At 51.5% G+C, this 27,538-nt stretch overlaps 11 protein-coding genes across 11 annotated transcripts; 6 read left to right on the top strand and 5 right to left on the bottom strand.

The window, feature by feature from the left end:
• Positions 1-141: 141 nt before the first annotated feature.
• On the top strand, positions 142-1,171 carry N7458_005194 (inositol monophosphatase family protein; the record flags this gene model as incomplete). The annotated part of the gene is made up of 3 exons (XM_056908576.1): positions 142-259; positions 352-433; positions 496-1,171. The coding sequence occupies 3 exons, from the start codon at positions 142-144 to the stop codon at positions 1,169-1,171; spliced, it is 876 nt and encodes a 291-aa protein (XP_056767194.1).
• Positions 1,172-1,333: 162 nt separating this feature from the next.
• Positions 1,334-4,651, bottom strand: N7458_005195 (lipase ROG1 family protein; the record flags this gene model as incomplete). The annotated part of the gene is made up of 2 exons (XM_056908577.1): positions 1,334-4,322; positions 4,461-4,651. The coding sequence occupies 2 exons, from the start codon at positions 4,649-4,651 to the stop codon at positions 1,334-1,336; spliced, it is 3,180 nt and encodes a 1,059-aa protein (XP_056767195.1).
• A 1,558-nt stretch (positions 4,652-6,209) lies between these two features.
• N7458_005196 (diacylglycerol/lipid kinase family protein) lies at positions 6,210-7,580 on the bottom strand (the record flags this gene model as incomplete). Its single annotated transcript, XM_056908578.1, has 1 exon — positions 6,210-7,580. The coding sequence occupies one exon, from the start codon at positions 7,578-7,580 to the stop codon at positions 6,210-6,212; it is 1,371 nt and encodes a 456-aa protein (XP_056767196.1).
• A 483-nt stretch (positions 7,581-8,063) lies between these two features.
• On the bottom strand, positions 8,064-12,066 carry N7458_005197 (inositol polyphosphate kinase VIP1; the record flags this gene model as incomplete). The annotated part of the gene is made up of 3 exons (XM_056908579.1): positions 8,064-8,148; positions 8,214-9,537; positions 9,636-12,066. The coding sequence occupies 3 exons, from the start codon at positions 12,064-12,066 to the stop codon at positions 8,064-8,066; spliced, it is 3,840 nt and encodes a 1,279-aa protein (XP_056767197.1).
• Positions 12,067-12,914: 848 nt separating this feature from the next.
• Positions 12,915-16,385, top strand: N7458_005198 (rRNA-processing protein UTP21; the record flags this gene model as incomplete). The annotated part of the gene is made up of 5 exons (XM_056908580.1): positions 12,915-13,034; positions 13,156-14,655; positions 14,740-14,985; positions 15,062-15,700; positions 15,777-16,385. 5 exons carry the CDS (start codon positions 12,915-12,917, stop codon positions 16,383-16,385), a joined length of 3,114 nt encoding a protein of 1,037 aa, XP_056767198.1.
• A 446-nt stretch (positions 16,386-16,831) lies between these two features.
• Positions 16,832-18,668, top strand: N7458_005199 (uncharacterized protein; the record flags this gene model as incomplete). Its single annotated transcript, XM_056908581.1, has 2 exons — positions 16,832-17,100; positions 17,213-18,668. 2 exons carry the CDS (start codon positions 16,832-16,834, stop codon positions 18,666-18,668), a joined length of 1,725 nt encoding a protein of 574 aa, XP_056767199.1.
• Positions 18,669-19,178: 510 nt separating this feature from the next.
• On the bottom strand, positions 19,179-19,964 carry N7458_005200 (rRNA-processing FCF1 family protein; the record flags this gene model as incomplete). The annotated part of the gene is made up of 4 exons (XM_056908582.1): positions 19,179-19,260; positions 19,321-19,683; positions 19,755-19,826; positions 19,894-19,964. 4 exons carry the CDS (start codon positions 19,962-19,964, stop codon positions 19,179-19,181), a joined length of 588 nt encoding a protein of 195 aa, XP_056767200.1.
• An 875-nt stretch (positions 19,965-20,839) lies between these two features.
• N7458_005201 (uncharacterized protein) lies at positions 20,840-21,328 on the top strand (the record flags this gene model as incomplete). The annotated part of the gene is made up of 1 exon (XM_056908583.1): positions 20,840-21,328. One exon carries the CDS (start codon positions 20,840-20,842, stop codon positions 21,326-21,328), a length of 489 nt encoding a protein of 162 aa, XP_056767201.1.
• Positions 21,329-22,473: 1,145 nt separating this feature from the next.
• Positions 22,474-24,220, top strand: N7458_005202 (uncharacterized protein; the record flags this gene model as incomplete). The annotated part of the gene is made up of 2 exons (XM_056908584.1): positions 22,474-23,029; positions 23,193-24,220. 2 exons carry the CDS (start codon positions 22,474-22,476, stop codon positions 24,218-24,220), a joined length of 1,584 nt encoding a protein of 527 aa, XP_056767202.1.
• Positions 24,221-25,381: 1,161 nt separating this feature from the next.
• On the bottom strand, positions 25,382-26,485 carry N7458_005203 (uncharacterized protein; the record flags this gene model as incomplete). The annotated part of the gene is made up of 1 exon (XM_056908585.1): positions 25,382-26,485. The coding sequence occupies one exon, from the start codon at positions 26,483-26,485 to the stop codon at positions 25,382-25,384; it is 1,104 nt and encodes a 367-aa protein (XP_056767203.1).
• Positions 26,486-26,873: 388 nt separating this feature from the next.
• On the top strand, positions 26,874-27,518 carry N7458_005204 (uncharacterized protein; the record flags this gene model as incomplete). Its single annotated transcript, XM_056908586.1, has 1 exon — positions 26,874-27,518. The coding sequence occupies one exon, from the start codon at positions 26,874-26,876 to the stop codon at positions 27,516-27,518; it is 645 nt and encodes a 214-aa protein (XP_056767204.1).
• Positions 27,519-27,538: the final 20 nt, after the last annotated feature.

A 27,538-nucleotide genomic window follows, 5' to 3' on the forward strand; every position in this document is an offset into this window, starting at 1 on the left:
AAATAAAAATAAAAAAACCCTCAGAGCCGCCAATGCATACATCCCCCGCATTGGCCGCCTCCGGCCTCTCGCCGCAAGTCCGCGGGGCAGTCCTCTTCTCTCCTTCACGACTCCTCGACCCTCACACACCCATCATCCACCATGTCCACTCCCAATCTGAAGGAGATTCATGACTTTCTCGTCTCGCTGGCCTTCAAGGCTGGGGACATAATCACCAATGCCCTCCCAGACAACAGCGGCACTGGCTCGAAGAAGAACAGTATGGTTGGCCCCGACGAACCAAGGACAGTGGGAGAGATTACACAGGATAGCAGAATTGATTTACTAACACGTACTACTGTTCCAATATAGGTGCCGACTTGGTTACCGAGTATGACCGCGCCGTCGAGAACATGATTTCGACTTCATTGAAGGAGAAATACCCCGATTACGAGTATGTCCCCCTACTTCCAACACTACTTTCAATGTCCATTCTGATACCTATTTGCTTCCCAGATTCCACGGCGAAGAAACCTACGACCCCACGAGTCCCATAACAGATGCCCCGACCTTTGTCGTGGACCCAATCGATGGCACAGTCAACTTTGTGCACAGCTTCCCCTACGCCTGTGTGTCACTTGGTTTCGCCATCGCACGAGTTCCCACCGTAGGCGTCGTCTATAACCCCTTCACGAAAACGCTCTGGTCGGCGATTAAGGGTCAGGGTGCGTTCCGCAATCAGGAGACTCCTCTGCCCCTGAAGGGCGAGAACGTCGAGCCCTTGTCTGGGTTGCCCAATGCACTTGTTGCAATTGAATGGGGCTCGGACCGTAGCGGACCCAATTGGGAGACGAAGGTGCGTACCTTTGAGAAGCTGGGTCAGTCAAAGGAGGACGGTGGTGCGATGGTTCGCTCGTTCCGCAGTCTGGGGTCTGCAGCACTTAATACGTGTGCGGTTGCTGAGGGTACGATGGACCTTTACTGGGAAGGTGGCTGTTGGGCTTGGGATGTTTGTGCTGCCTGGGTCATCCTGACCGAGGCGGGTGGTATGATGGTGGATGGTAACCCCGGAGGCTGGGAGACCTCTCTCGATGGGCGGAAATATTTGGCTGTCCGAGGAGCACCAGAGGCTGGCCAGAAGGAGCTAGTGGTGGAGTTTTGGAGCTACATTCAAGGTAGATTGGAGTATTAGCATGCCCTGATCGAGGTTGATGCTGAAATTGTAAATGGGAATAGAGATGAAAATGGGACGATCCCTAATTAGATAGATGTGGATTAATTACAGGGTATTTAGGAAGGCAAATGATTATGTACAACTTGATGCTTGGCAAATACTTCCTCCCAAGTAGCCCGTTCAAGCAGTAGGCCGTGGAGCTGGGGACCATCGGAACTCGGCATGCCCGTCCACATCCAACCCGGATTCACGGTCATCATCTTCATCCACCTGACGATCGGTCCATCGCGCCGAGTCCTGCCGAGAAACCTCAGTATGGTGAGAGTGGGATCGAGTATGAGTGCTGTCCGTTTCGTCAAATTCATGCTCGGCAGGTAATGCATCAGCTAGGTCATGCAGCTGGGGGTATCCTTCCGAGCAGGAAGGGCTCACGGCACCCCCATGGGTATGGCTTGGTCCGGCACGATCAGGTTCAGTCAAGTCCCTTTCAGTGGAATCAGACTGGCCTTCCACTTCGTCGCCGGAGCTGGTGGGTCCGACATTCAAGGCTTTGGCCCTTTCAGCATTGCATTTCAAAGTATCGTCGATCTCAACGTTGGGGGAAGGGCCAAAGTGCGTGTCAACAAGGTGCTTCACAACTGGCCATCCGTAGGCATTTGTGAACATGCGACGCACAATGATGTTATTGTGTGCGTCGGGTTCGAGGCGGACAAGTACCTTGCGCCAGGTTAGATCCCGGTGGTAAGCTCGGGCAATTTTCTCTTCGACCTTCAGTCCACTTTCGCTGCTTTTGACGTTGGGGGTAGAACTAGCCGGTATCTGCGTCGCTTGAGGAGGTGCGGTTTTCGCATGCTTAGGTTGTAATGAGGAGAATGTCAGGGTTCGCCGCTTCACTGGTAGTGGAGCGGGAATATCTTCAGGATGGTAGATGCGGTCATGGAAAATGGTTCGAGGCCGGGCAGCAGGGTCCAGGATGAAGTCAGCCGGGGGCAGAGGTGGCATCAATAAGTCCCCTGCTGACTCGAAGAACGTGGTCTTAGGAGGCGTATTGACCCCGATGTCTTCTTCATACAGAGAATTTCCACGAACCACAGGTGCGGGTGACTTGTTGGGGTCAAACGATGCGAGAGTCTGGCTGCGCTTGTAGATCTTAGCATGCTTGCCACTAGGCTGGTGTTGCTTTGGCTCCTTGGGGCGGAAGAAGGCGAGAAGGCTGCTGAAAGGCCCCGAATCATTGCCTGAGACGTCCTTGTGTAACGACTCTGTCCCCAAGCTACTTGCTTGCAGGGAGGATTTTCGCCTGGCAAGGAATTGCCCGGGAGCCGGTGAAGACACCTCTTCAGGCTGAGCAAGCTCTTCATTCTCCTGTACAGGTTGTGTCTGGTCCGTAACGCTGGTAAACCTGTCCTTCGGCCCACCTTGGCCTCCACCCAAGCGTGGAATTTCATCAGGGCGAGCTAGTCGTGGAGACTTGGAATTAGCCCCAGTCAATTCGGCCCAACCCCATTCAGCCATCGTGCCCACAATACCATTGTCCCTTCTCGCCTTCTCAACTCGGTCCAGACCTCGCCAATCGAGGAAAAGAAGGCACGACGTGCGCAAGGGAACAATCCCATCATTGACCACGTTGGAGTACACAGTCCGATGATGAAACTTTTGAAGCACCTCGTGCGCTGGGCCACAGGGTAAGATACGCAGCAGCGGTTTGGATCCTGGGTCCGCCTGGCTTTGGTCCTTTGCCGCGTCTCCTCGGCCACCAATGATGGCACCCCAGCCGCTGCGTACCTTTGGTGGTGTCCAGCTGAGTCCAAGATCTTGTCCGGTCCGTCCGACCAAGCCCAGATCTAGGGCAAATCGCACGTACAGAGGGTTCTCGTTGCTGAGACCGAGGAAAGGAGATGCGAGGGCAATGAAATTGACGGGTTGAATTCGTTCAAAGAATTCGGGCGAATGCTTCTGTATGTACGCGATAGCATATGTTTGGATCAGGCCACCCAAAGAATGCCCGATGAAGCTGATGCTAGTGATTTGGTAGGCATGGTCATCGTCATTCGTGCCATCCTCATGATTCGCCGAGGATGAAAGCGGCTCGAGGGGTGGCTGAGCTTGGTCCTTGCGAGCACTGAATGGGCGAGGAAATGACTTTGTCTTTCCAGTCTTCAAAGGATAATACGGCTGATCTGGGTATGTCATCAATAGAACATACTTGGCCAGGCGTTTGCCCAGATATTGAATGCCCCTCTCGGTGCGAACGGCGTTGCCGGAGAATCCTCGAACGATGACTTCCTCGTCGTCTTCATCTTCGTCATTGACAGTGCTGTCTTCACTCTTGTCGCCTTCTTCAGAGCGATCCTTCTTCTTCTTCTTAGCCGCAGCAGCAGCGTCGATGCTTTCCTTCAGATAAAGCATGTCCGCGCCTAAGTTACTATGCAATCCATGGGTAATCACCACCAGATGGACCTTCTTCTTCTTCTTTCGCTTGGCCTTAGTCGTGCTGCCCGTGGCTTCAGGCGAAGAATCTTGAGCACTAGAGTCGGTCTGCTCCGGTGTGGCATCCGCGTCGGAGGTCCACGATGGTAGTGGGGGGCTGTTCCACAAGCTGCTCGTATCGTCGACACGCAGTTTAGTGGATGTCGAATACACCCCCTTGGTGGCAATGATGGACTGTCCCCTTGTGGATCCCATAGGCCAATGGTCCTGTAATTTGCCTGGGGGTCCATGGCCAGTCGCGGAGCCACCGGCGGAGAAGTACTCGATGGATTTGGCGTCACGGGCAACCAACAACTCAAAATGGACCGCAGCACTGCTCGAGAATATGACTTGAGACACGATTTCAATTACCCACGTTATGGTCCGATCACTCTCTGGCCCCAAGTGACCCACGGCGAGGTTGTGTGAGTCCCCGAAGCGCGTGGGCATCTTGATAGTTGCATCCCAGTTGCCGCCCGCCTTGAGGTACGGCTCAAATTGGGGGACACCCTCGGTATCCTGGTGATCATATTTGGCGTTTGGATCGAATGTAGAAGGGTAGCAGGCGGTGTACAGAGTGTATGGGCCGTGGAGATAGGCGGCGCGGAGGGGGATCGCGGAGGTATTCTTCACTCTCACATGAAGCTCGGAAGGGATAGGCAAGATTGGATCAGCCGCAGGGGTATAGGTGAAGGTATATCTGAGAATTCCAAAGGCGTTTTGTTAGCTTCTCTCATTGTACGACCACTTGGTGGCCACGCAGGGCCGCTGGTGATAGCCATCTCCGGCATGTCCGGGGGACAGGGCCTGGAGACAACGGAATACCTGGAGCACCCACCGAATAATCTCCCCGACTCGTACAGTTCCAGTCTGGTGAACCAACAGCATATCGGCAGTCGGACTATCTTCCACAGGGCTCTGGCGCCACCCAGCAAGCGTATAGAAACGGGGTGCGCCTTCAGTGCGGCTAGCAGCCGCTGTTTGGTCGGGGGTTTGCGATGCGGAATACGTTCGGGGGGTTATGAGCATCGGATTCGGTGGATCGTTCCATGACCTAATAGTACGCGAGGAAAATCGCAGGTTCGGCTTGGCTGTGAGCGCACATGAGGGCAGAACAGTGATGACCGTGAGGTAGTTGGAAGATTGAGCATGTGAGCGGGAAATGGTTTCTGAGGTACTGACGGACGATCACGCCCGCAGACTCCCCTTTTGTACCTGCTCTGGGTCTTTCGGCTGTGCCTAGGCTTTTCGACGTCTTCAACTTTGAAGTTGTATAGGTCTCGTAATGAATAAAACCAGCGGCTTTAATTTATGCTTATACTTGCAATCTTCATGATCTATTTTAAAAGGTCTAGTGGGGCTTTTGGTTTCAAATGGACCTCCGTCATACACCCAACGAACTTGTACTAGCCCTCCTTCAACTTCTTAGCCTTAATTACTTAAACTCCTTAATTATATCGTAACATTAAATATCAATAGTGAGAACCTGCACTAAATAGCGCTTAGGCTATAGAGAGATACTATCCTTATCGGGCTGCAGAAACAGATGAGGGTCGTCCAAGCTGTCCAGATCGTCCCTTTGATAGTCGGCATCGTACTCGTTGAACCATGTCTCGGCTTGATTCGTGAATGTCCCTGTCATACAGTGCATGTCTGTCCTGCCATTTCCTAGAAAATCCGGATAATACATACAGCCGCCAGCCCGGTACCCATGTACAGTGCTCCCCGAGCCACCCACTCGTAGCCACTACTATCCACGTTCTTAGGTCCAGTGTTGTACCAGACCAATCCGTCACCAAATTTGTTCGTCGAGATGAGGTTTGTCCCACGATCCCCGTTGACGTCGGCGCAATGGAGGCTCGCGCGATCTTTCTGCTTCCTAGTGCTTTAATTACATTGTGGTTTGGAATGCTTCAAACTGTAATCAAGAGGTTTTGACCATATTGGACCTTCGAGGGTTACATCTTGTGATCATATTTCAGATACGATTTTTTTTATTTCAAGAACTCAAGACTAGGCCTCAAAAGTCAGTAAACTTCCCAGCATGGTCTTGACCCTTGCAGGTCCGTTCCCGTCCAGAACTATTTCGGTAAGAGAAGGAAGTAGAATAGAAAATACTAACCCAAAGGGGATGATAAAATTAAGAAGGATTTTACGAATGGAGCGATTGGTGGCAGATTTCAGGGTTTAGCTAACAAACGCCGGAAGTCGTTCAAGCCCTATGGATACTGCACTGCATCTATGCATCTGATCTTGTTTCACTGTATCTATAGTGCAACATGTGCTTGTTTTTGTACTAGAGGCGCATTAGCACGTAGAAGACCCGGACTCCTCGGGCGACCAGGGCATCTAAACCCCTTTATTGTGGAGCCAAGCTGCGCATTTTATGTTCTGATATGTAATCCTAAATCTATTATCTCAATGCCCCGCCAAAAGGGAGTAGATGAAATATTAGTCTTTGTCGGACAGATCTTCTAAATCTAGTTCTTAATCCGGTAGTACAGAACTACCTTTCTATAACAAAAGATTCTAGAATAGTCATGCGGAAGGGGTCTATATACATCTATGGATTCCTCAACACCAGCCATCACTCGCACGGCTTGATAATATTCAAAAGATGTCGCGGCTCCTTGGAAAGCTCCATCCAACCCCCCTGATCAACGGCGACTATCTTTCCATCGATACAAACACGCCGCCACCGTTCCAGATCTTCGCGGAAGTCGATGCGAACCCGTTCAACCTCTTGATAGGTAACCAACTCATCATGTACATGCTGTCCGCCTTGATACGCCAGTATCATAAGACGCATCGCCTCGTCTCCAGACAAGGGCCCAAAGCGTAGGAATCTCATTTGCCCACCCAAGGGCTCCGTGTCGGGGGAGATCAGGAAATCTTTCTCCAGGCGGGGGACTAGAGTGGCGAGCACATACATATGCTCGTTTTCCTTGAGGATTTGTTGGCTCTGCTCCCCCGTCCGCTGGTCCACAGTGGTTAACGAAATCTGGCCCTGAAAGCGATGAGGAGATGTGCCATCGGCTGGGTGGAGGAGCTCCTTCGCGGCCATCTTGAACCTCTCAGAGCCAAATTTTCGATATTCGGCAGTATCGCTGTCGGCAACCAGTGCGGCGTGGAGCCCCCAACTAGCCACTACCGCGCCGTAGATCGTTAGAGACGAGCCATCCGACTGAAGGTCAATCGGTGCGTGCTCTCTGCCTTCGTCAACCACGAGCTGGCTGCCAGGGGAGAAACTAGCGGCGAAGGCTGGGACTGAAGAAGGCTGACCCCGGAGTAAGGCGCGGAGGCCAGAGGCTGGACCAGATCGTAATCCGATGGAGCTAGCCATGGCATTTCCCGTTCCACAGGGAATTAAACCAATATCTGGAGCGACTTGAAGAGTTTTGGTAGATTTGTAGAAGACATCGACGAGGTCGACTAGACCTCCATCGCCGGATAGCAAAAGGATAGTCTGGGGAATCCCCGCGCAAGCGTTCTTCAGGAAGTGCGATCGGGAAAGTTCAAGAATGGTCTGAGCTGACTGCGTTTCATAGACTCGGTACTCAAGTCCCAAATATTGAAGAAACGGCTCCACGATGTCCTGGAAGACAGCTTTCGCCGTACCCGTGCCACTCCGGGTTGATATCACGACCTGGACGGGCTCTTCTCGTCGAAGGTGGCCTGGGAGGTCCACGAGGAATGGGGACAAGCCCGCGGGAAGAGACACAATGTCGAGCTTTGAAAGGCGAATGATGGACTCATTATTTTCTTCCTCGCTTGGAATGCTCTTGAGATACAGTACGCGATACCCGGGTGATGAGTCTGAGTTCCGCACCACACCCACAATATCTTTGAAGTCAACCTGGCGATCGCTTCCCGTTGGAGAGACCCAGCTCAGGGAGCTTGCAGCCACATCCACAGAGCACCCATCGATGGTCTGGTCCGATGATTCGAAAGGTGCCATACCGTTTGCATGAGAGTTAGACAAGTTGCAAATTGTGGGATGAGCGGGCGGACTTGGGGGGCCTTGGGAGGGGCCACAAGTAAGCTAATCCTGGTGCAGTCCCCGATGTAACTACACCAAAGAAAGACACAACTTCGACGTAGGATATACATCATGGAATTATACCCTACAAAAACATTTACTTGGACAAAGCTGAATAGTCATGAAAATAACAGTGAATTGCGCATACACTTTCTAGAATCTCTGTTCTCGAATTCTACATGAGCCACTTTCGCATGCTCTAGCCTTTAGCAATGATTCCCCTCCACCCAAGCAAAGAAAAAGCCAGGGAAATATACATAAAACTGATACAAAAATGTACCCACCCAATAGTAAACAGTAAACAGCGACTTAAGGATACATAGCGGGGTCGAGAAAGTCTCGAAAACCCAAACGTGAAGAAAGAAGAATACCACTCAACTCAGGCTACCTTGTCTAGAGCAACTATGAGTCCTCCTGATCCCCCGGCAGAGAGGCGACATGCTTGTCACTCAGATTCACTGCAATGAATGACTTTGGCAATTCAACACTAATCCCGAAATGTTAATAAGAACTGGAACGACAAGGACGGAATGTCTGCGATGGTTTACTTACGTGTCAAACTTTGCCTTCAGCGTCTCGATCACCTCTTTCCAATCATGGTGGGCAGTGAGGCTGCGTCGCGGGGCACAGCCGATGGCGTGCCGGGAATCGAGCTGCACGTCAAGTGGGTCGAAAGCGTGGCAGCCAGGGCTGATCGAAATCCGGATAGAATAGGAGTATGGGTTGATCTCATTCTCACTGTCCCGGGACTCGTACAGCTCGAAGCAGATTTGGGACAGGTAGTCGAGCTCTGGAATGGCACGGCGAGCTATCTTGGTCTGCATACCACCCTCTAGGATACAGTTCAACAGAGTGTAGATGTGGGACTCCTTGGTGAAATAGAAGAAGGATTTGGCATCATCAGAAGCCTGAACCTCTTCAAGATCGTGCACAATCTCCTGTAGAAGCGGGAGAGAGGTGAGAAGGCCAATCTCCAACTTCTCACTGTCGGTGATGCCGTATTCTTGGGGCGTGACGTAGTCAAACAGGACCTTCGCTAGCTTGTATAGCTCTCGAAGCTTCGAGAGGCGCTCATCTATCTTGCACTTGGTGGAGGTGGAGCCAGGGAACAGCTTGAAGTAGTGGTCGTAGGAATCGTCCAGAGCACGGAGATGAGGCAACGATTCGAGTGCGTACAGTCGTTTCTTCAAATTGAAGCGATGCGCAAACGTCTGATTTTCGCCGCGTTCGTCGGCCTTGTCGCTGGCTGGCTCGGATCCGGCCTTACTTTCGGAGGTCGAGTCGGACTTGGAGGGGCTTCGGCCCTTGACACTGGATCGGTCGTCTTCCTCGTCCGGCGGCATGAAGACCCACTCCAGGAACTGTCGGTTATGAAGTGCGTCGAATTTCATACTATCGTAAAGTTCGGATAACTTGCTGGGATCAACCTTCTCTGTATCGCAGAACTCGGCAAAGAGCTTCTCCCAGCGTTCTCTGAACAATCGTGGGTCCTCTCCTGCACACCAGCGACCTTGAACACTGGAAAAATCTGGCTCATCCGATGTGGCGTCCTGCTGGCTCGGTACCTGTCCTTCCTCGTCATTCTTCAGGGAAGATGCTTCAAGCTTCTCAAAGTTGTGTCGCATGACACTTCGATGGAACTGCATCAGTTCAACCACAGTAGCAAGGACAACAGAGGGCTCGGGAATGTTGCTGTCTTTGGGCCATGCAAACTGAGACGGTGCAGAGCCCTCCCGCAACAAAAGCTTCAGCTTTTTCTTGACTTTGTCCATGACATCTTTCGCAGCGTTAGAATCGTCCAGCAAATCCTTTCGAACTTGGATGAAGTCTTCCGGAATCTCTTTTTGGTCAAGGAATGAGCACGCCCAGATTTGAGCTAGTCGAATATCGTCAGTACAGAGAAATACGTGGTCCCCAATGTGGTTGCCAAGACAGAGTATGGGAATTGAGGAATGTGGAAGCGGATAAACTTACCACTTGTGCTCACTCGCCGTTCGGAGCTTGTGAAAAGTCGAACATTGTTCAATGCTTCCTTATTCATCAGCTTAAGATCATCCCGCATGTTCAGGCCAAGATCTTGGGATTGGTATCGCGCAGCGTGTGTGGGCTCTCCTCCCCACTTGATAACAAGCTGCAGTTTATCAAGAATCAGGTCATTTTCCACCGCAGAAAAACGGGAGAATGTGGCGCCAGAAATCGAATCGCTTCGGGTCTGAGACCGGCGCAAGGCCTCATTTTCAGCCCCTGCCTCACCGGCCACCGGCGAAAGAGGCTCCTTCGGAATGCTTTCGCCAGCGACTGGCGCGGTAGGCGTCGTAGCTGAGCCTGGCTCTCGCATCTCCTCTGGCCTACGCTTGCGGAACATTGGTTTAATTTGCACTTTCGTGCCAGGCCAACCACCCTTCTTGTCCAAGGAAGTGCGGAGCAGCTTCAGCTTCTCCATGTCCTCCAGTCCCTGCTCCATGGCGATCTTCACGGCTTCGGAAACACTGGATAGTGCGGCCTCTCCTTTAATCACGACTTCTTCCTGGTGGCCCTTGAGTAGGTCGACAAAAGGTTGAGTGTGGAAGGTGAACTTGAATTTTTGCTTCGGAGTGCGATCGGCATGACGAATGACTGCCACCATGCCCTTCAGTTTCCATGAGTGTTTAGATGCCGGGAGAGGAGGAGCGGAGCCATCGCCGGTTTGATGGATGGACACGGCAGGAGACTTGGTATTGGAAGGACTGTATCCGCGCGTGTCTGAGCGAGTCTCCCGAGAAGTCGGGTTGATCGGGTTGCCCGCCAAATCCACACCCTCTATTGGACCGGTAGAAGACGCAGTTGATGGCGCACCGGTAGACACATCCGAGGCAGTGGATTCGTGGGGTTTCTGTACGCTTTGACTTCCATAAAGTCTGGACGTACTTGGCGACTTGAGCAAGGTCTTGAGCGCCTGACGATGTGACCCTGCCGTACTGCGTCGGGATGTGCCCAAATCTGGAGATGGTGGTTCTGATGGCTCTGGGGCCCCCTCACCCTTGCGCCTCTCTGCCAAGAAAGTATCCCGTAGGATATGAGCGCACTTGTCATAGTAATCGTTGTTGTCCTTGACAAAACTCCAGCCATTGACATCAATGACATAGCTCTTGTCTCCCACGCGAAGCATATCGAAGCCGCAGATCCGCTGCCCGAAACCGTTGGAGATCTTCGAGGCAATAGCCGCTTCTTCTTTACTCAATTTGGTGATATACCGCAGCTCTTTCCCATGGGTATTGCGTCGAACGAGACCATCAACCACGGGGGATTTGCGCGTTTCCGCGTGGCAGAAGTCAGGCCCAACCGTGTATGCTTTGACGTCCTCGGCATTGTCGACTCGCAGGAACTGTTCATAAAGATAACTAGTCTCCTTCTCGGTGACTGACCGTGGTACAGACATGTCTGGGTCGTACTCGGAACTCTTGTTGCCGACTTTGCGAAAGAGCTTCCGGCCTCCACCACCATACTGTTGGTCATTGGGAAAGTAGATATGGATATTGTGATCTTCGCCATTGACCGGCTTTTCCACAAACGGTTTCCGGAAGACCTGACCGTCCACGACCAAGGATTCTCCATCCTCAGACATCGAAACGTGCTGCGTTCTTGGGGCACCTCCACCGGTTCCATCTTCCGGTCCTTCTAGTCTGACGCCGGTCAAGTGGTGGATATGTTGTGCCAGCTCCGTCGATTCCAAAACTGGCCCGCCATCTCGGTTCACCTCCAACCTCTTGGGGGTGGGGACACCCATCTGGTCGAGAATTCTTAGACAGAGTCGTCGATCCCACAATACCTTCTGCATGGGTAAATCATTGACACAGAATGGCTTCCGCAATTTTGCGTATGCAATCGCTTTATCGAGAGGAAATCCATCAGAGAAGAAGGCGATCAAGAAATCGCAGACAGGCCAATTCTCCACGGCTTCATCGAGAATGACTTTGTCACCGAACACGATGACCTCGAAGTCACCCTTGGATTGGAGGCGGGTGAGGATATTCTGGCTGGGCTTGCTGCGGGCCTTGACATCCAGGGCACATACACCAAGTCGCCAGGGTTTCGGACCGGTGGACTCCATTTCGCTAATGGAGCTGGCAGCCGTGCTGCCACTGAATCGCCGGCGGGCCTGACTGGATGAGCGAGTGGCATGGCCAATCCTGGTATTCGAGCGAGCATCCTGCATTGTGTCCGTTCTCGCCGATTTCACGGGAGAGGTTTGGCCCTGGAGTCGAGTTGGCGTCAAAGATTCTGCAGGGAAATGGCCTTTTGCTTCCTGATCCAGCTCCAACGGTGGCGGCACTGACGAGCCTAGGCTCGAGGTGTTATCGATAGTATTCTTGAATGAGGGCGCATCGGTGAGCGAGGCGCTCGGATGGCCATTGTCGGGATCCATGGCCTGAAGCGCACACGGAGGAGGAGGAAGAGGAAAATGGGCGGGAAGGAAACGGCGGGTGGATGATGATTGCGGTGTGGCGATAACGAAAGTGGAGGAGCTGAAGTGGAGGGGTGTTGAGGTGGGGGTTGGAATCGGAGATGGGGAGTCTGCTTTCGAAGGAGAGTTTTATGGAAACGAGTGAATGAAATCAGAGCGCTACATTCGAGGATGAGTTCGAGTTCTCAAGACATGGTCCGGTTTATGGCGGTGGAAAAGGTCGAGCTGAAAGTTTTTCCGGTTTGCTGGTTCTCCGGATGCATTTCTCTGGAAGCGGAGACTCCCGCAGCCTCTCGGTCATGATTCAAGTCCCCAGAGGGTGGTTCATTGGCGGATGGGATTGTAGTATTAAGCGATCGGGGAAACTATATACCCCAAAAAAGAAAGAGAGAGTCGGAGAAGAATCGTACGTTCGGTCCACATAAACTAAGAAAGAGACTCGCACTAGGGCCCGTACTGCTTGCTAATTAGTATACGAAGTATACTTGCTTTTTTCATAGACGAGCGTGGAATCCTGTAGCTATGATTTAATCCGGTGATAATTCTTGTCTTCCAAATATACAAAGGATATAGTCGTTGGAATATCCTCTTTGCGATAAAGTATTTTTGATCTCTTTACCCAAACCAAATTACACTCAAAGGACCTATACGGTCTCGAGTAGGATGTCCTCCGGACCGGGTACGAGTCACTCCAAAAGATGTACTGCTGATCGTGACGGAAGGCGGTGTGGCTCAAGCTCCGCAGAAAAAAAACCACTCCAAAAAAAAAGAGACATGATGATCAACCACAGCCCGTGACTAACAACATCATGCCGGCGTTGGCAAGCGATACGTTCGATTTGCCTCTGGCAAAGAGGCAAAAGACGGTCATTGACCAAAATTCTCCCGGATCCTCGCGCGGAGGCTCCAAGATCTTCGCGCCATATCGGGTACGTTTGGGATCCAAGTTGTAGCCGACCCAAGTCCTTTCATGGCTCTCGGTCTGACTCCAATTCTTGAATGTTCTTTGTAGACTGACTGGGGGTTTCTTTTCTCTTACGACTATAACAGACCCTAGGACTTGTGTCACCAACATCGGTTCCCTTTACCTGCGTGCGCCTGGGCAAATCTACCTTTCAAATCACCACTTCCGTCGGCCATTCCCTGCAGACCTACGATGTGCGCAAAGGCTTGAATCTCATCTTCCTGACCCGACCGCAGACTCCCGAGTCCATCACAGCCACCTATGCCTGGCAAGATAAGGTCTTTGCGGCCTGGGGCCACCTCCGGCCTCGGTCGCCCGGTGGCATCTGGGTTTTCAAGCGTGGGAAACGGGTAGCATCGTTCGACAGCCCTGGACTCGACGCGCCCATTGAACGGCTTGCAGTCTTCGGATCATGGGTGGTTGGCTGCTGGGCAGGTGGTCTGGAAGTGTGGAAGACGGGCAGCTACGAGCACTACGCGAGCCTGCGACCCCGGCCGAGTCTTGGCGCGTCGGAGGATCGGGTCTACTCCGGCATCATGTGCAACGTGCCCACCTATCTCAACAAGGTCTTCGTCGGCCGAAACGATGGAGGAGTCGATATTTGGAATCTACGCAGCGGGAAGCTCCTCCACACGCTCCAGCCACCATCCGCTTCATCGCAGACGGGACCTGTGACGGCGATGCAGCCAACCCCGGCCTTGTCGCTCCTCGCCATTGCTCACAAGGATGGCTCCTTGGCGATTCAGAATGTCGACTCTGGTCAATTGGTCTTGTCACTGAGAACCAGCGCCGCTCGAGCAGCCCCGGTGACTTCGATCTCTTTCCGAACCGATGGGCTTGGTGCGGGCCATGATGGCCGGATGGCCGGCGTGATGGCCACGGCCGCCAGTGGAACTGGCGATATTACCTTGTGGGATCTGAACAAGGGTGGTCGTGTGGCGGGCATTCTTCGAGGTGCTCACCGAGTTTCAAAGACTGAAGCGGCCATGGGTGTGAATCGAGTCGAATTTTTGGATGGCCAACCCGTGTTGGTCTCATCCGGGGATGACAACGCTCTGAAGACATGGATCTTTGACGAGACCCCATTCTCGCCCATTCCACGGCCGCTGCATTCCCGGGCTGGGCACTCGGCTGCTGTAAACACCGTCGACTTCCTCCCAGCGTCTTCGGATGGATCTGAATCCGGCGGGAAGTGGCTTCTCAGTGCCAGCAAAGACTGTAGCATGTGGGGACTTAGTCTTCGAAAGGACAGTCAGAACGCAGAATTGTCCCAGGGTAACCTGGAGCGCAGGGCCAAGAAGATGGGGCCATCGGACCAGTCCAACGCGACCTCAGCCGAGACACTCAAGGCGCCTGAGGTCACCTGCATCGCAAGCTCGCTCAACCGTGACGGTGGAATGGGTGTCAGCACCTCGGGCCCAGTTTGGTCCAACCCCAAATTCGGCAGCACCGATGCCTCAAATGCTACCGGCTGGGAGAGCGTCGTCACCGGTCATCGGGGCGATAAGCATGCTCGCACCTGGTTCTGGGGCAAGAAGAAGGCGGGACGCTGGGCGTTTGCGACCAGCGATGGAACGGAAGTCAAGGTATGCGGTGTTCACTCACTTGTATCGTTTCATATGGGAATAAGTGTCACTAACCAGAGGATGGGGTTTCTCCTCCGTGTATAGAGCGTCGCAATGTCTCAATGTGGCACATTTGCAGTTATCGGATCGGCCGGGGGTGCAATCGACATGTTCAACATGCAGTCGGGTCTGCATCGCCAAAGTTTCCCTCCTCCCTTGCCCAAACCCCGTAAACTCAAGGTGCAAATTGCGGACAACTCGGCCACGAAGCATACCAAGGCTGTCACGGGTCTCATGATTGACAACTTGAATCGGACGGTGATCAGCTGCGGTCTAGATGGCAAGGTCAAGGTGCGCTCTCCGTTGTTATCTCCATCTCATTTTTCGTACTTGGTTTCGCTGACCTCATCTCTCAATTGATTATTAGTTCTGGGATCTTCTCAAAGGCACCTTGATCGACCAGCTAGACTGGCACCCCATGGCGGCGATCACAGGGCTCCGATTTAGCAAGACTAGTGAATTGGTCGCTTTTAGCTGTGATGACCTCTCCATCCGTGTGGTCGACCTCGAGACCCGGAAGCTTGTTCGTGAGTTCTGGGGTTGTGTCGGCCAGGTCAATGACTTCATCTTCTCCAATGATGGACGGTGGATCGTGGCTGCCTCGATGGATTCCGTGATCCGAGTCTGGGATCTGCCTACAGGGCATCTCATCGATATCTTCCGAGTATCGAGTACATGCGTCTCCTTGGCGATGTCCTCGACCGGCGAGTTCCTTGCCACGGCCCATGCTGGAAGCATTGGAATCAGCCTCTGGAGCAATCGCAGTCTGTTCATGCCCATCTCCACAAAGAACCTAGATGAGGATGCCATTGAGGACGTCAGTGTGCCTACCTCATCTGGTGAAAGCGGCGCAGGTCTTGTTGAAGCGGCATTTGTGGATGCACCGGAAGTGGACGAGACAGATGGACCGGTGCTGGCAACTGACCAGCTCCAGAAGGACATGGTGACTCTGAGTCTGGTTCCCAAGAGCAGATGGCAGGCACTGCTTCACCTTGACTCTATTCGGGTATGTTTTCCCTACTCCCCCTCCGTACTTCAACCGGTGGTGCATTTAGGATCGTAGCTGATTGACGATATTACAGGAACGCAATCGTCCGAAGGAAGCACCAAAGGCCCCCGAGAAGGCGCCCTTTTTCCTTCCCTCCCTTCTCGGCTCCGGAAGCTCGCAGGCCGCTAAAGACGCTGCCGCGGCCGATGCAGCGGAGTTGGAAGCTCTCACTCAAAGCGCCGAGGCTGAACGTTCCCGCGTCTCCAAAATCCAGTCCGGTGCTCTTGGCTCCTCTGAGTCTCCCATCACGCGGTTGCTGGAGTCTGGACATCGCTACAGGGCATTTGACCCGCTGGTTGAGCATTTGAAGTCTCTGTCACCCGCCCGGGCTGATCTGGAGATTCGCTCTCTGGACCCCCGGGTACGCAATGGCTTTTCGGAGTTGGCGGTCTTTGTCCAGGCTCTCACCGCACGGCTCAAGTTGCGAAGGGATTTCGAGCTGGTCAACGCCTGGATGGCCGTGTTCTTGAAGATCCACGCAGACACGGTGGGGCTTTGCTCCCATCGAGATGAGCCTGAGTACCGACTCCTGCGCGAGGCTCTGACCTCCTGGGCTCGCGAGCAACAGCAAGAAGGCGAGCGTTTGGCTAGTCTTGTGGGATACTGCCGGGGTGTCGCCGGGTTCCTCCGGTCTGCCCGCTAATGCACTTTGATGGGCTAGAAGAGGAAGTGAGATAGGAAGGATGGATCTGTCTATAATGTCTATGGATCAAACGGCGTGTAAATTAGGAACATTGCACATTCTACTCTTTGGCCTCAGTCATATACATGTCACATTGATGAGATACCAGTAGCGACCCTACGAGCTAGACTGCACTTTTATTTATCCTTGATGAAAAATGATATACGGACCTATTATATGGTTGGTAGTTGATCAAGTATTGTGATAGACTTGACTACCTTAAAGGTAGGGGGCATGGGACTTGGTGGAGACCACTTCCCTCGAGCGTCCCCAAATTCTGCAGCCGTCAAAATCCACTCGACCCAGCACCGCACCATCCCCCCCTCTTCATCGATTCTTTGTCTATAATCTCCAATTATATCCTCTCCTTTGATTCGTGTATCCTATCTAGCGATACTTCGCTGGTCATGGGAATTCCCTACCTGACCAAGCATCTTCTCCCCTACGCCGATTCGGTCCTGCTTGGCGGGGGATCGGATGACCAGAAGCTTGACGAGACCCCTCGAGTGCGGTCGGTAGTGATTGACGGTCCAAGTCTGGTATACCATGTCTACTACCGATTGCTCGCCTGGATGAGCCCAGTGCATGACGTGCTCGATGTACAGCCGACCTGCAACGAAGTGAGTCGAGCGGTAGTGACCTGCCTTTTGGAATTGCATCGCCAAGGCATCGAAATGTAAAATCATCCCGAATTACAGGCAGACTTCCATCCTCCTACTTTCACTTGGCCTGCTACTTTTGTTTTCTTTTTATTTTGTATCTCTTGCCCGTGCTGATCCATACTCCAGACACAAAATCTGTTTCGATGGGGCTCTCCCTGTCTCCAAGCGAGAAACCCGACGAGCACGAATTGAAAAGTCTAGGCATCGACTAGAGCTGTCTCGCCGCAGAGCTCCCACTTCAAGCAATGAGTGGCGTAAAGAGGTGATCCTCCCTCCCAGGCAGCTGTGGCAGGGGCAAAATCTCCCTGCACGTTGGAGAAATCTCCCGGAGAACCCCTTTATGGTCTCTGCGGTCTTCGAGGATCTGCGGACTCGATGGAATAGAGAGCAGATCCTGCAAGAGACTCAATGTGACCCGAGCCATCTTCCAAACGGCGATTATCCCTGGGTGGAGATCACCGTCATGGTTCCAGGGGAGGCAGACGTAGAGTGCGCCCTTGTGTCAAAGCTCACTGGTTCGGCCATTCTCACAAACGACTCGGACTTGATAGTCCATGATCTGGGGTCGCACGGTTCAGTTGTATTTTTAAACTCCGTGCAATCGGTCGAGGACCCTGAAGATACAGCCCATCCAAAAATTAGCGCTATGAGATTGCATCCCAGCGATCTCGCCCATCGACTGGGGATTATCAACATCCCGCGTTTCGCCTACGAGTTGAACGAGAACCCCCATCTTGGTTTCTCAGAACTCCTCCGCCGGTCCAAGGATAACCAAGAGATGACGAAGAACCTTGAAAAATATCATCATTTTCTTCGAGAATACCAGCCTGACATCAATCGACCCTTGGCAGTCCAAGGCGGTACCTACGGTCAGAATTTGGACGCTCGAGTATCAGAGCTCGTCTGGCAGTACAAGCTCCCCGATGCCTTTTGTGAAGCCGACCAACCGCACATATACCTTGGAATTCTCTTCGAGGACCATTCGCGGCGATGTGCATGGGAATTAGGTCGCTTTTATCGGACCTTGGGCTACTCTCTCCTTAACCAGGCTCATCCGCGGACAAGGCAATTTACTACCGTCTACGAATTTGTCCGCCGAGGAACTCGAATTATCGCCGAGCAAATCATGCTAGGCGGCTCAAAGACCGTGATTTCGGACCTCTCAACGCTCCAAAAACGTCTCGACCTTGCTCAGAATGTTTTTGGGGCCGACGATCAGTCAACCTTCTGGGTGATGTTTGCAGTGGCTGAAATCTATCGTGATCCCTCCAGCCAGACCTCGCTTCCAAGCGCCGTCCAGTTAGAGAGATTCCTGACCAAAGGATTCCTTGGGCAAGGAACTGAATGGGTAGATGTTCACCTTCTCGCCCAGATTCACGCCGTCTTATATTCACTTCGAATGTTACAGCAACTCTTACGATTCCTACCCGATGATGATCTTCTGGGCTCGAGTCGGCTCATTTTAAACAGCCTACCCCCTTTATACAGTCTTCTACCATCACGTCGAGAAATCATCCAAAAATTCTCAATCGGCCAGCTTGCCCATCGCTCGGTCTATCAACTGATTACGACATATGGATGAATCAACGGCCGATCGTAAATGTCACGCAATGGCGCACATGATCAAATTCCCTCGATCCCAACTCTATATACATATACACAAGGGATTGGCCACAACAAAACCCAGATGGAAAAAGAAAAAGAAAAAGAAAAAGAAAAAGAAAAAAAGCATCGCTAAGATCACGAAAACCCCGGCATTCAAGGCAAGAGAGGACATATTCGCAACCTTCTTAAAGGCACGTTGGAAACATCTGTAGTGGATGGAATGAAGTGGGAAGCGACCAGCGGAATGCGGATCATAGACTAGAGCGCCAATTTGCCGAATCGCAAGATATCGTCGACCTCTGAATGAGCCAACCATAACTTTGTCAGTGGGCTAATCATCCCCTCGGCACGACTAAGAGTATAAGCACTGTTGGCACGAACTGCTCACTGAGCTTCATCCAGGACCAACAGGAGATTTCATGGGAAGCAGCTCCGAGCGGGGAGTTGGTTTGACACGAGGTACTTGGAGGGCATACACAAATCATCATCACTTCTCGGGGGCGTCTGGTAGTCTTTCAATAACGTATTTTCCACGAGCGACGCTCATGATCGGCGCACCAGGAATCTTGCTAGTATGGGTATCAGAAATATTGTACGATGAAGCAGGCTTCGAGGAGTCAAAGGCTTACCGAATACGTCGTTTGAGGTCACGATCGTTGGTGGCAACGATGTAGACACGGTGCTTAATGACACGATCAACCAGACAGTCATCTGCATACGTTCCCTTGTGGTCGCATTTGATTCGCTCGAATCGTGGGTCTTTGGCGACGCGCAAGGCCAGACGGTACTTTTGTCCCAATTTTTCCAACTCTGCAAGAACACAATCGGTAATGATGGGGATGCATTTGGCATAGAGGCAATCCATCATGGTCGGAATGATCTCCAATTTGTGCTGAATGGTATGAGAGATGAAGTTGGTGTCGACAAGCACCGAATAAGGCGGGGCGAGGGCAGTGTTGTACTGGAAAAAGAGGGAGGAGGGAGCCTGAGGTCTGAAACCAGAATCATCTTCATCAGCATCTGTCATGAGTCGAAAGGATCCCCCGGGAAGATTGTGACTCACGCTTCTCGGACCACCTCATCCTTGCCAGATGTCCCGGCTTGGTTGTTCTTGTCTGTCTTGTCATTCGCTTTCCTAAATCTCTGGTGAGTACGACGAATTCTGGACGCGCGATAGAGGGATGGTAGCAGCGGAGACTAACAGGCGACTGTCGCGTAGCTGAATCGTGCGCTTTGCTACTGCAAATTTGCGAGTCTTCTTCTGGACACCCATCGTGCCGTTGCTGATGAGAAGGTAGGAGGAGGAGAAAGTGGTGGTGCCGATGATGATGTTCGGAGGAAAAAGATAAAAGATTTCGGGGGGGTTCCTTATCTGTTATCGTTCTCTTATCGGCCATCCTTTATCGATTGACGCTTATCGATAGTCGTTTATCGGTGTTGGCCCCAGCCAGCAGCGGGATCTTCCAGTTAGATCACGTACCTCAGGGGTTCGATGTCTTGCCGTATGATCCCTTCGCCGATATCTTGAGTTATTCAAAGACATCTTCACTCTTGCTGACCTCATCTGCGAGGTTACAGGCTATGCTAGTCCTCTTTATCATGACCCAGTCTTATTCTTTGTCCATACTATCTGTTTTCGCATACTCCTAGTTGTAGACTGAGATGGGCACAGTTTAGCTATAACATCATTGCAAACTTTCATATCCCTTTTCATATATCAGAACGACATGGTATACAGGGCACCCGTTTAGATCCCCAGATAATGACTAGGTAACCTAGGCAGGCTGGACCTCAGGTGTCTGCTGACTAAGACTCGACTTGTCCGCCCCCTCCAGGCCAGGCAAGGCTGGGGATTTGGTATTGGTGGGGGCGCGTTTGGCGAAGTGCTAATAATATTAATATTAATAAAATGATAATAATAATGTGTAGTTACTAGTTATACGAAATGTTTAGCCGCCGAGGAGGAGTGTTGTTATTAAGTATGGGCTTATCACAGCACGGGAAGCGGTACGGGCCGAAAAGGCCATACAAAATACAGTTCTCTGCTTGTTCACTTCATCTCTTTCATTCATCCCGTCCCATCTGAATGACAGCACCCTAGGGCCAAGGGCCTCATTCTTGAGAAATGTTGGCCAAAAATTAACAGCAATGGCCTCCACTCCCCAGAGCGTGCCTGATCTGGCCCGGTTATTTGCCAGCCGAGGGAACGTGCACGTGCAGCGATACCTGCACAGTCAAAAGAGAGATGACCTCGAAAGAGCGATATCTACCGTGCGGACCGCAATTGGGCTGGCCCAAAACGACTCACGGCCAGTCCTGGGTCCCATGCTAGCCAAATTTGGCACTATGTGGCTGATGCGATACGAATGTACGGACAGAAAGTCTGATCTTGATGAAGCTCTCCGGTATACGCTCTGGGCTCTGGATGATGTGTCTGATCTGGATTCGGATCAAGCTATTATGCTTGCTACAGTTAGCCATATCCTGGCTAGTCGACACGAGCGGGTGGGTGAGGGCCAAGATCTGGAAGAGGCGATCTCGAGAATGCGAACTGCAGTTCGCATTCAATCCACCAAGGGCGAAGGTTCATTGTTAGCTATCATGTTCAATAACCTGGGAGGGCTGCTGTTCAGGTGATATGGATGTGCAGGGAGAAAGGAGGACCTGAAGGAGGCTCTCTCTACCACGCTCACGGCCGCGAAGATGGTCTCATTGGATGACACACAGTTACTAGCTGGAATCTCGATCAATCTGGCGATTCTATTGGTGAAGACGTATGAGTTCACAGGGAAGCTAGAAGACTTGGGCAATGCATTATTCGAGGCACGGATAGCGGCTACTGGGGCGGCATCTGAAATGTCGGAGCTCGACATCCTGCTTCGCCACTTGTGGGGGCTAGCGCGTATGCAGCACTCAGGGAGAGCGCTTGGAACGACTCAGACCATACCCTGTTCACATTCCCAACCTGCGAAGCCTTTTGCTTTGGCTTTCCTGATACTCCTCCCTGCGATTTACGGCATTTGCCCGGAGGCATTTCTCCCTACGGTCGCGTTCTTGTGTGGCATCGGTTGCAATTGGGCAATAGACCAATGGTATCGGACAGGGAGGGCTGGTGGTAAACCCTTCCATTTGGGACAATTCATAGACCTGGAGGGAGTGTCTCTCGGTGTTTCGGGCTGTGCATCTCGTGCCCAAGCTCCTTGGAATGCCTCTGGATGCTGGGGCCGCCATATCGCGTTCAGACCAACCGTTCGAGGGTCCCAATAGTGCAAAAGATCCGCGGGGCAGACAAACAACGCAAGCTACTCGATCAGATGTACAGGGTACGTGCAAGTGGAAGCATGATGCTTTGGCTAAGGCTGCAACCGGTAGTGGCGATTGGATAGCAAAGGGTAAGCACGTTCCACGATGGGATATCTTCATTCAAGACTGACATGCTTTCAAAGTGAATCGAGAAGTGGAAGATCTGGAAATCGGCAGTTTGCCCGCCCAACCGACAAGAAACCTTGCTTCAGTTGTTGAGGAGCATATGCATATCTCATCTGATGCCCCAAGAGACTCCATGGAAATAGGGATGGAGATGAAGACCACAGTCTTCGTACCTCCCGGAGACGGGAGTACTCCTGACGAAAGGAGCGATTCACCAGTCCACAACCCTTCTAGCCGAGAGTCCTTGACTGGAAATATGATGCAGATGGACACGGTAAGGCTCTCCTCTTTTTCTGATCGCCCTCAACCTTTGACTTAGCGGAATTTAGGATGAAATTAAACCCCGTGTTGCTATGAGCATACGGAAAGACTCAGAGACGGATTCTGATGCGGTGCCCGTTTCCCTTAGCTCTGCTATGCATGTTCCTGGAGAATCGGCCATCGAAGAATGCGTTGACCTACCCAGTAATGAGCTGCATGGTGGTATGCAGGATTGTCGAATTCTCAACAAGGATTCAAAAAGTCTCACTGAATGGGACTATCTGGATCAACTGATATTCCAAGAAGCGAAACCTCGTCAGGAACAGAACGAAACCGCACAAGACAAACCGGATGGGGGGATATTCTCCACCCTTGGCTCACGGGATGCCAACCCAATTGTCACAGGAACACACGAAATACCCGAAAATGTAGGGCTACCGCATGAAAAAGACACATCGCAAAGCAATAGGATACAGAGTATGACCGACAACGACCCATTCCATCTCAATGCAAAGAACGATACTCCTGCTCCAGATAAACAGACAAACCCCAGGGAGCTTGTAGAACAAGGAAACACGACGCAGGATATCGGCAGAAACCAGGGTAATTCTATGGGCAACATATTCAGTCAGAGAGCAGATGTTGTTGGTAAGTGACACGCATAGTGCACGATCCACACGGGATAGGAATGATACTAAGGCTTTCTTTTTAGGACATATGAGTCGTCACTACGGCGACAAATATAAACATGGTATATCACTTTTCAACATTCCCCATGAACAAGAAACAGTTGACTGACTTGGTTACGTAGAAGTGCAGAACATATACGCGGTCCCTTGGGGTACAAACCATGCTAACATTCCTGCGGGCCTTGCATCCGATCAACTTCTTTCGGACACTTTACCGGAGTCAATACTAGGGGAGTACTTTAAAATCCTCGCAGAGCAACCTGGGGGAGAGCAGCCTGATCTAAATAAGCGCTCGACTGGAGGCGAAGGAATAGTGGGTAGAGAATCTGTCTTTAGTAGGCAGGTTGGAGATAGCGATAGGTCGACTGATGAAGATCTTGCTATCAAAGCAACATCCGGGAACAGCAAACCAACATCACCAGAGAATGGCATGTCGGGGCAGCCAATGATTGAAAGAGTAGCCCAAAGCCTGACTGGTGGAGACAATACCTTACCACATGACCTGGGGCACGACGAAAATACCCGGTTATCCTTCCATAATGGCAGGTTCTACTACAAGGGGGATGATTTCGTCAAAGATGATTCTACTGTGTGGGACCAATTCAGCCACGCTGCGGAGGATCATATCAATCGCTCCAAAGTCGCCGTGCCCATTGAGACCGGTCGACGACTTCGTCCATCCCACGCTACGACCTCGAACGGCTTCTCTCGTCCGGAACAGGAGATATCTAGCTACGAAGAGCCCCGGTTGGACAAAATGGTCCGAGAGTCGATCCCTACACAGACCTCGGGACGGCGGTACGACTCGGGCTACTCTAGCCCTGGCACCCGTGAGATACCTGCTAGGGGCGCCTCTCCTAAGGGGGTCGCCCGCTACACGATTGCACCTGAATCCGTCATCATCGAGCCCTCGAAAACCTCCAAGTCCCGCTCAACTTCCCAAGAAGTGCCTCGTACGCTCCCGCGACGAGCAAGTAGCTTTACTCCCATCGACTGGAAGAATCCTAGGATAGTGGTCCGTTCTGTGCGACCTACACGGGCCTACGATAATGTCGAGTACAGGTCTCACCCTAGAGTCCAGACACAGGACATCGAGTTCACCCGTGAGATTAGGCCCAGCGACGCCACCGTTTTTGCTAGTAGACCTTGATAATACTACAACGACCACCGGTACACCCGCTTCCTGTGGGGAGACGGTAGTCGACCTATAGAAAATCGAAAGTACATACTTAATAACAGCCCTACGCTCATGTATATCTTCGTTCCCCTTTACGATTGATTCAAGATTTTCTATAACGTCATCTGTCTCACTTTTTACGCAATTCTCTTTTCGTCTCAATCCCATTTTGTTCGTCCCTTCATAATAGAAAGGTGCCTTGTCTCAGTTTGCTTGTGGCAGATATTGTTTTGTTGATTGTTTGTCTCTCATAGTACGTGATTCGCATCTTAGAGGATTGCTGGGTTTCTTTCTTATTTTTTTGCCAAGATATTGTGATCAATGAAATCAGAAAGCTTGTCCTGCTTTGAACATGGTCTGCCGAGGCAGCACTCCAAGTAGAGCTTCTTAGCCAATGGTCCGATAGGACCAAGCCTGATAGGGTCTCTAGTTGGTTGCGGAGGTTTAGTGCATACTTCTCGATGGAAAAAAGATGAATGGGTCCATTTTCACTACAATCCAAGCTAGATGATTGTATTTAGGGGTTATGAATTGTCCAACTGAGGTATGTATAAATCAGTATGAAAACACACGCAGTAAATTAGCCTCTGGCCGCCTCAATCCCTTAGAAAACTAATATGTCAAGCGGGAGTAATATCATTTATCACCTACTATTATTCATATACAGCATTCATGAAAGGGTTGGTTCATATATATCAAAATAACCGCCAGCCGATTGTTGATATTTTGTATGACTTGACCTTCATGACGGCTTCACCCTCGACGGGCGAGCTCGCTACTGGCGAATACTTCCCCAGAGAGGTTTAGAAACATCTTTGACGATGATATAATCGCTGTCATCCTATAATAACCCAAATAAGAGAAGTAGTCACAAGAAAACCTGCAATAGATACTTACATCGGCCCATTCCCAACAATCTCGATGAACCTATTAAATGGTCTAATCAGTATTCAAAGCCTGGCGAGGATAGGTATAATATCACTTACCATCAGGTCCCATAGTTCATCCTGCTTCTTAGAACCACTCGTACGCTTCACTAACCTGGATATGAACTGTTTCACAGACTGGCTTAACCTAGCCCGGGGCCACCCTTGAGCTTCTTGATCTCCAGTTGCATTGTATGTCACTTCATCGTCACCTTCTTCTTCCACTTCCTCTTCCTTTTTTGATTCCTCCGCCCTTTCTTCCTCCCCCTTCCTCTTCCTCTATCTCTTCTACCTCAATCTCTTCTTCCTCCTTTTCCTCCTCTTCCTCCTCTTCCTCCTCTTCCTCCTCCTCCTCTTCTTCTTCTTCTTCTTGTATGATTTCTCTACCAAAATACAATCCGGCAGGGTGATAATTGGTTCTCATGCGCCTGCTATGCTCGACATTTGTTTGATCATACACATCGCGAAGATGTTTCAAGAGCAACGGGTCGTCCTCGTCTGGCCTAACTCGTGCCCATCTCGACGACAACTCCTTTGATATGTTTCTAGATTGCTTCACAAAATGCGAGCTCCCCGCTAGATGTGGATTCGTATTGTGATCTTCAGCCGCACGTATAGAATCCCTTTTGATCGATAAGCCTTCTCGTTGTCGCCTCCCATTCCATCCATGAAGTGCACACGGCTGCTGGGGCGCAGTATATTCAGTACGAGTCTGTGCAACACGGTCGTGAGCTAATGTTTCATCGGAATCAGACAACTCTGCCATATTATCGCTTGGCATGGCCCTTTGCACAGCATCCGACCATGGAGGAGACGAATAGTCCTCTCTGCGATGAAGAGAGTGGTTTGGAACGGAGGTCCCGGTGCTCGAGGATCTTCGGTGGGGGAGTTCCGCATGAATAGGGAGTGTGGTATCCCTCTTTATGGAGGAGTGTTGTTTTGTATCATTCCCCACGATCATGTTGATCTCGTTCGCTAACAATCCCAACCTTGCACCTATCCGAAGACAACTGATCGACGCATCTTGTTCCACCAGCACTTTTATGTGCGGGTTATCGAGTTCTTCCATTCGTCGCTTGACGTCATCCACAAGCCTCTGCGCCTGCTGGAATTCCGCCCTCACATGCTGGGTCTGGACATTTAATTCCTCGATCCGGCGATTGACCTTGTCGTAAATTGATGCGAGGCCATTCTTGTTCTTAGGTTCATTGCGGGGTTCGTTGTTCGATGGCCGGTCGGGTTGGGTTGAATTTCGTTCTCGTTCTTGCAGTTCCTCCTCCCAGGGGTTGGTATCGTTGGGGGCGAGGCTCATGGTTATGTTTCCATGTAGAAAGTATGATCGTCTGTGTATCTGATACTGCGAGACAAGTGAAGCTCACCAGAAAAAGAAAGGAAAAGTGGGAGGAACAGAAACCTTCAACCCGTCCTGAATACTTGTCCTAGTTACTAGCTCCCCCCCCCCCCAACTTAGTCAATGGTTTGAGGTGGATATGTGACTAGACTTGCAGATACATATCGAATCGCATCTGCGAAGTCGGGCGCTTAGAGAGGGGGGGCGACGTGGCGGTGCTGCACAAGGCTATGGGGGGCCACAACAGTTTCAAGTTTACACCTTTTCCCCTTCCTATTTCAACCATCATGGATATGAATAGTGACAAGAATGGAGTCCCTCCAGCCCAGATACCAGGCCAAGCCTGCTGATGATTTTTGCCTACCTGGGTGACATCCACGCGAGCCGACACCAAACGGCGGGCAGGAAGACGGACCTGGACGAGGCAGTATCAGCTACTCGGCTGGCGATTAGCATCAGCACAGCTGACAATCCCATGTCCACGACTCTGCTGAATAACCTGGGTAATCTGCTGTTGCGACGGTATAATAATCACACCAGTCACGAGGATGACCTGCACCAAGCACTCGAGTATGTGTTGCGGCCAGGGGATTTTCTCCAAAGGAAAAGAGAGCAGAAGCATGCCCCGAGCGTGTTGGCCACTCTTGGAGCCATCCGCGCATGCCTATATGATCGTATGGGGGATGTCCGGGACCTGGAAGAAGCTATATTGAAGACTCGGGACTCGATCCGGCTCGCAGCTGACTCTGCTATAACCACTCGCGGTACCCTGTTCAACAATTTGGGTTCGTTGCTGTGCAGGAGATACCAGCTCACGGGCAAAGGAGAGGACCAAGATGAGTCTATTGTGTCTTTTGTCCGGGCACTTGAATGTTTCCCGGAGGACACGAGAGAGATGGTGACTTGTCTGATCAATTCCAGCCTGGTTCTGACCCAGCGATATGGCCGGACGGGACAGTTAGATGATTTGGGTAGCGCGTTGCACTATACATAGAAGGCTATGCAACTGGATCC

The sequence above is a fragment of the Penicillium daleae genome (assembly GCF_028827525.1).
Source record: "Penicillium daleae strain IBT 16125 chromosome Unknown utg000005l_segment0_segment0, whole genome shotgun sequence".
NCBI classification, from domain to species: Eukaryota; Fungi; Ascomycota; class Eurotiomycetes; order Eurotiales; family Aspergillaceae; genus Penicillium; species Penicillium daleae.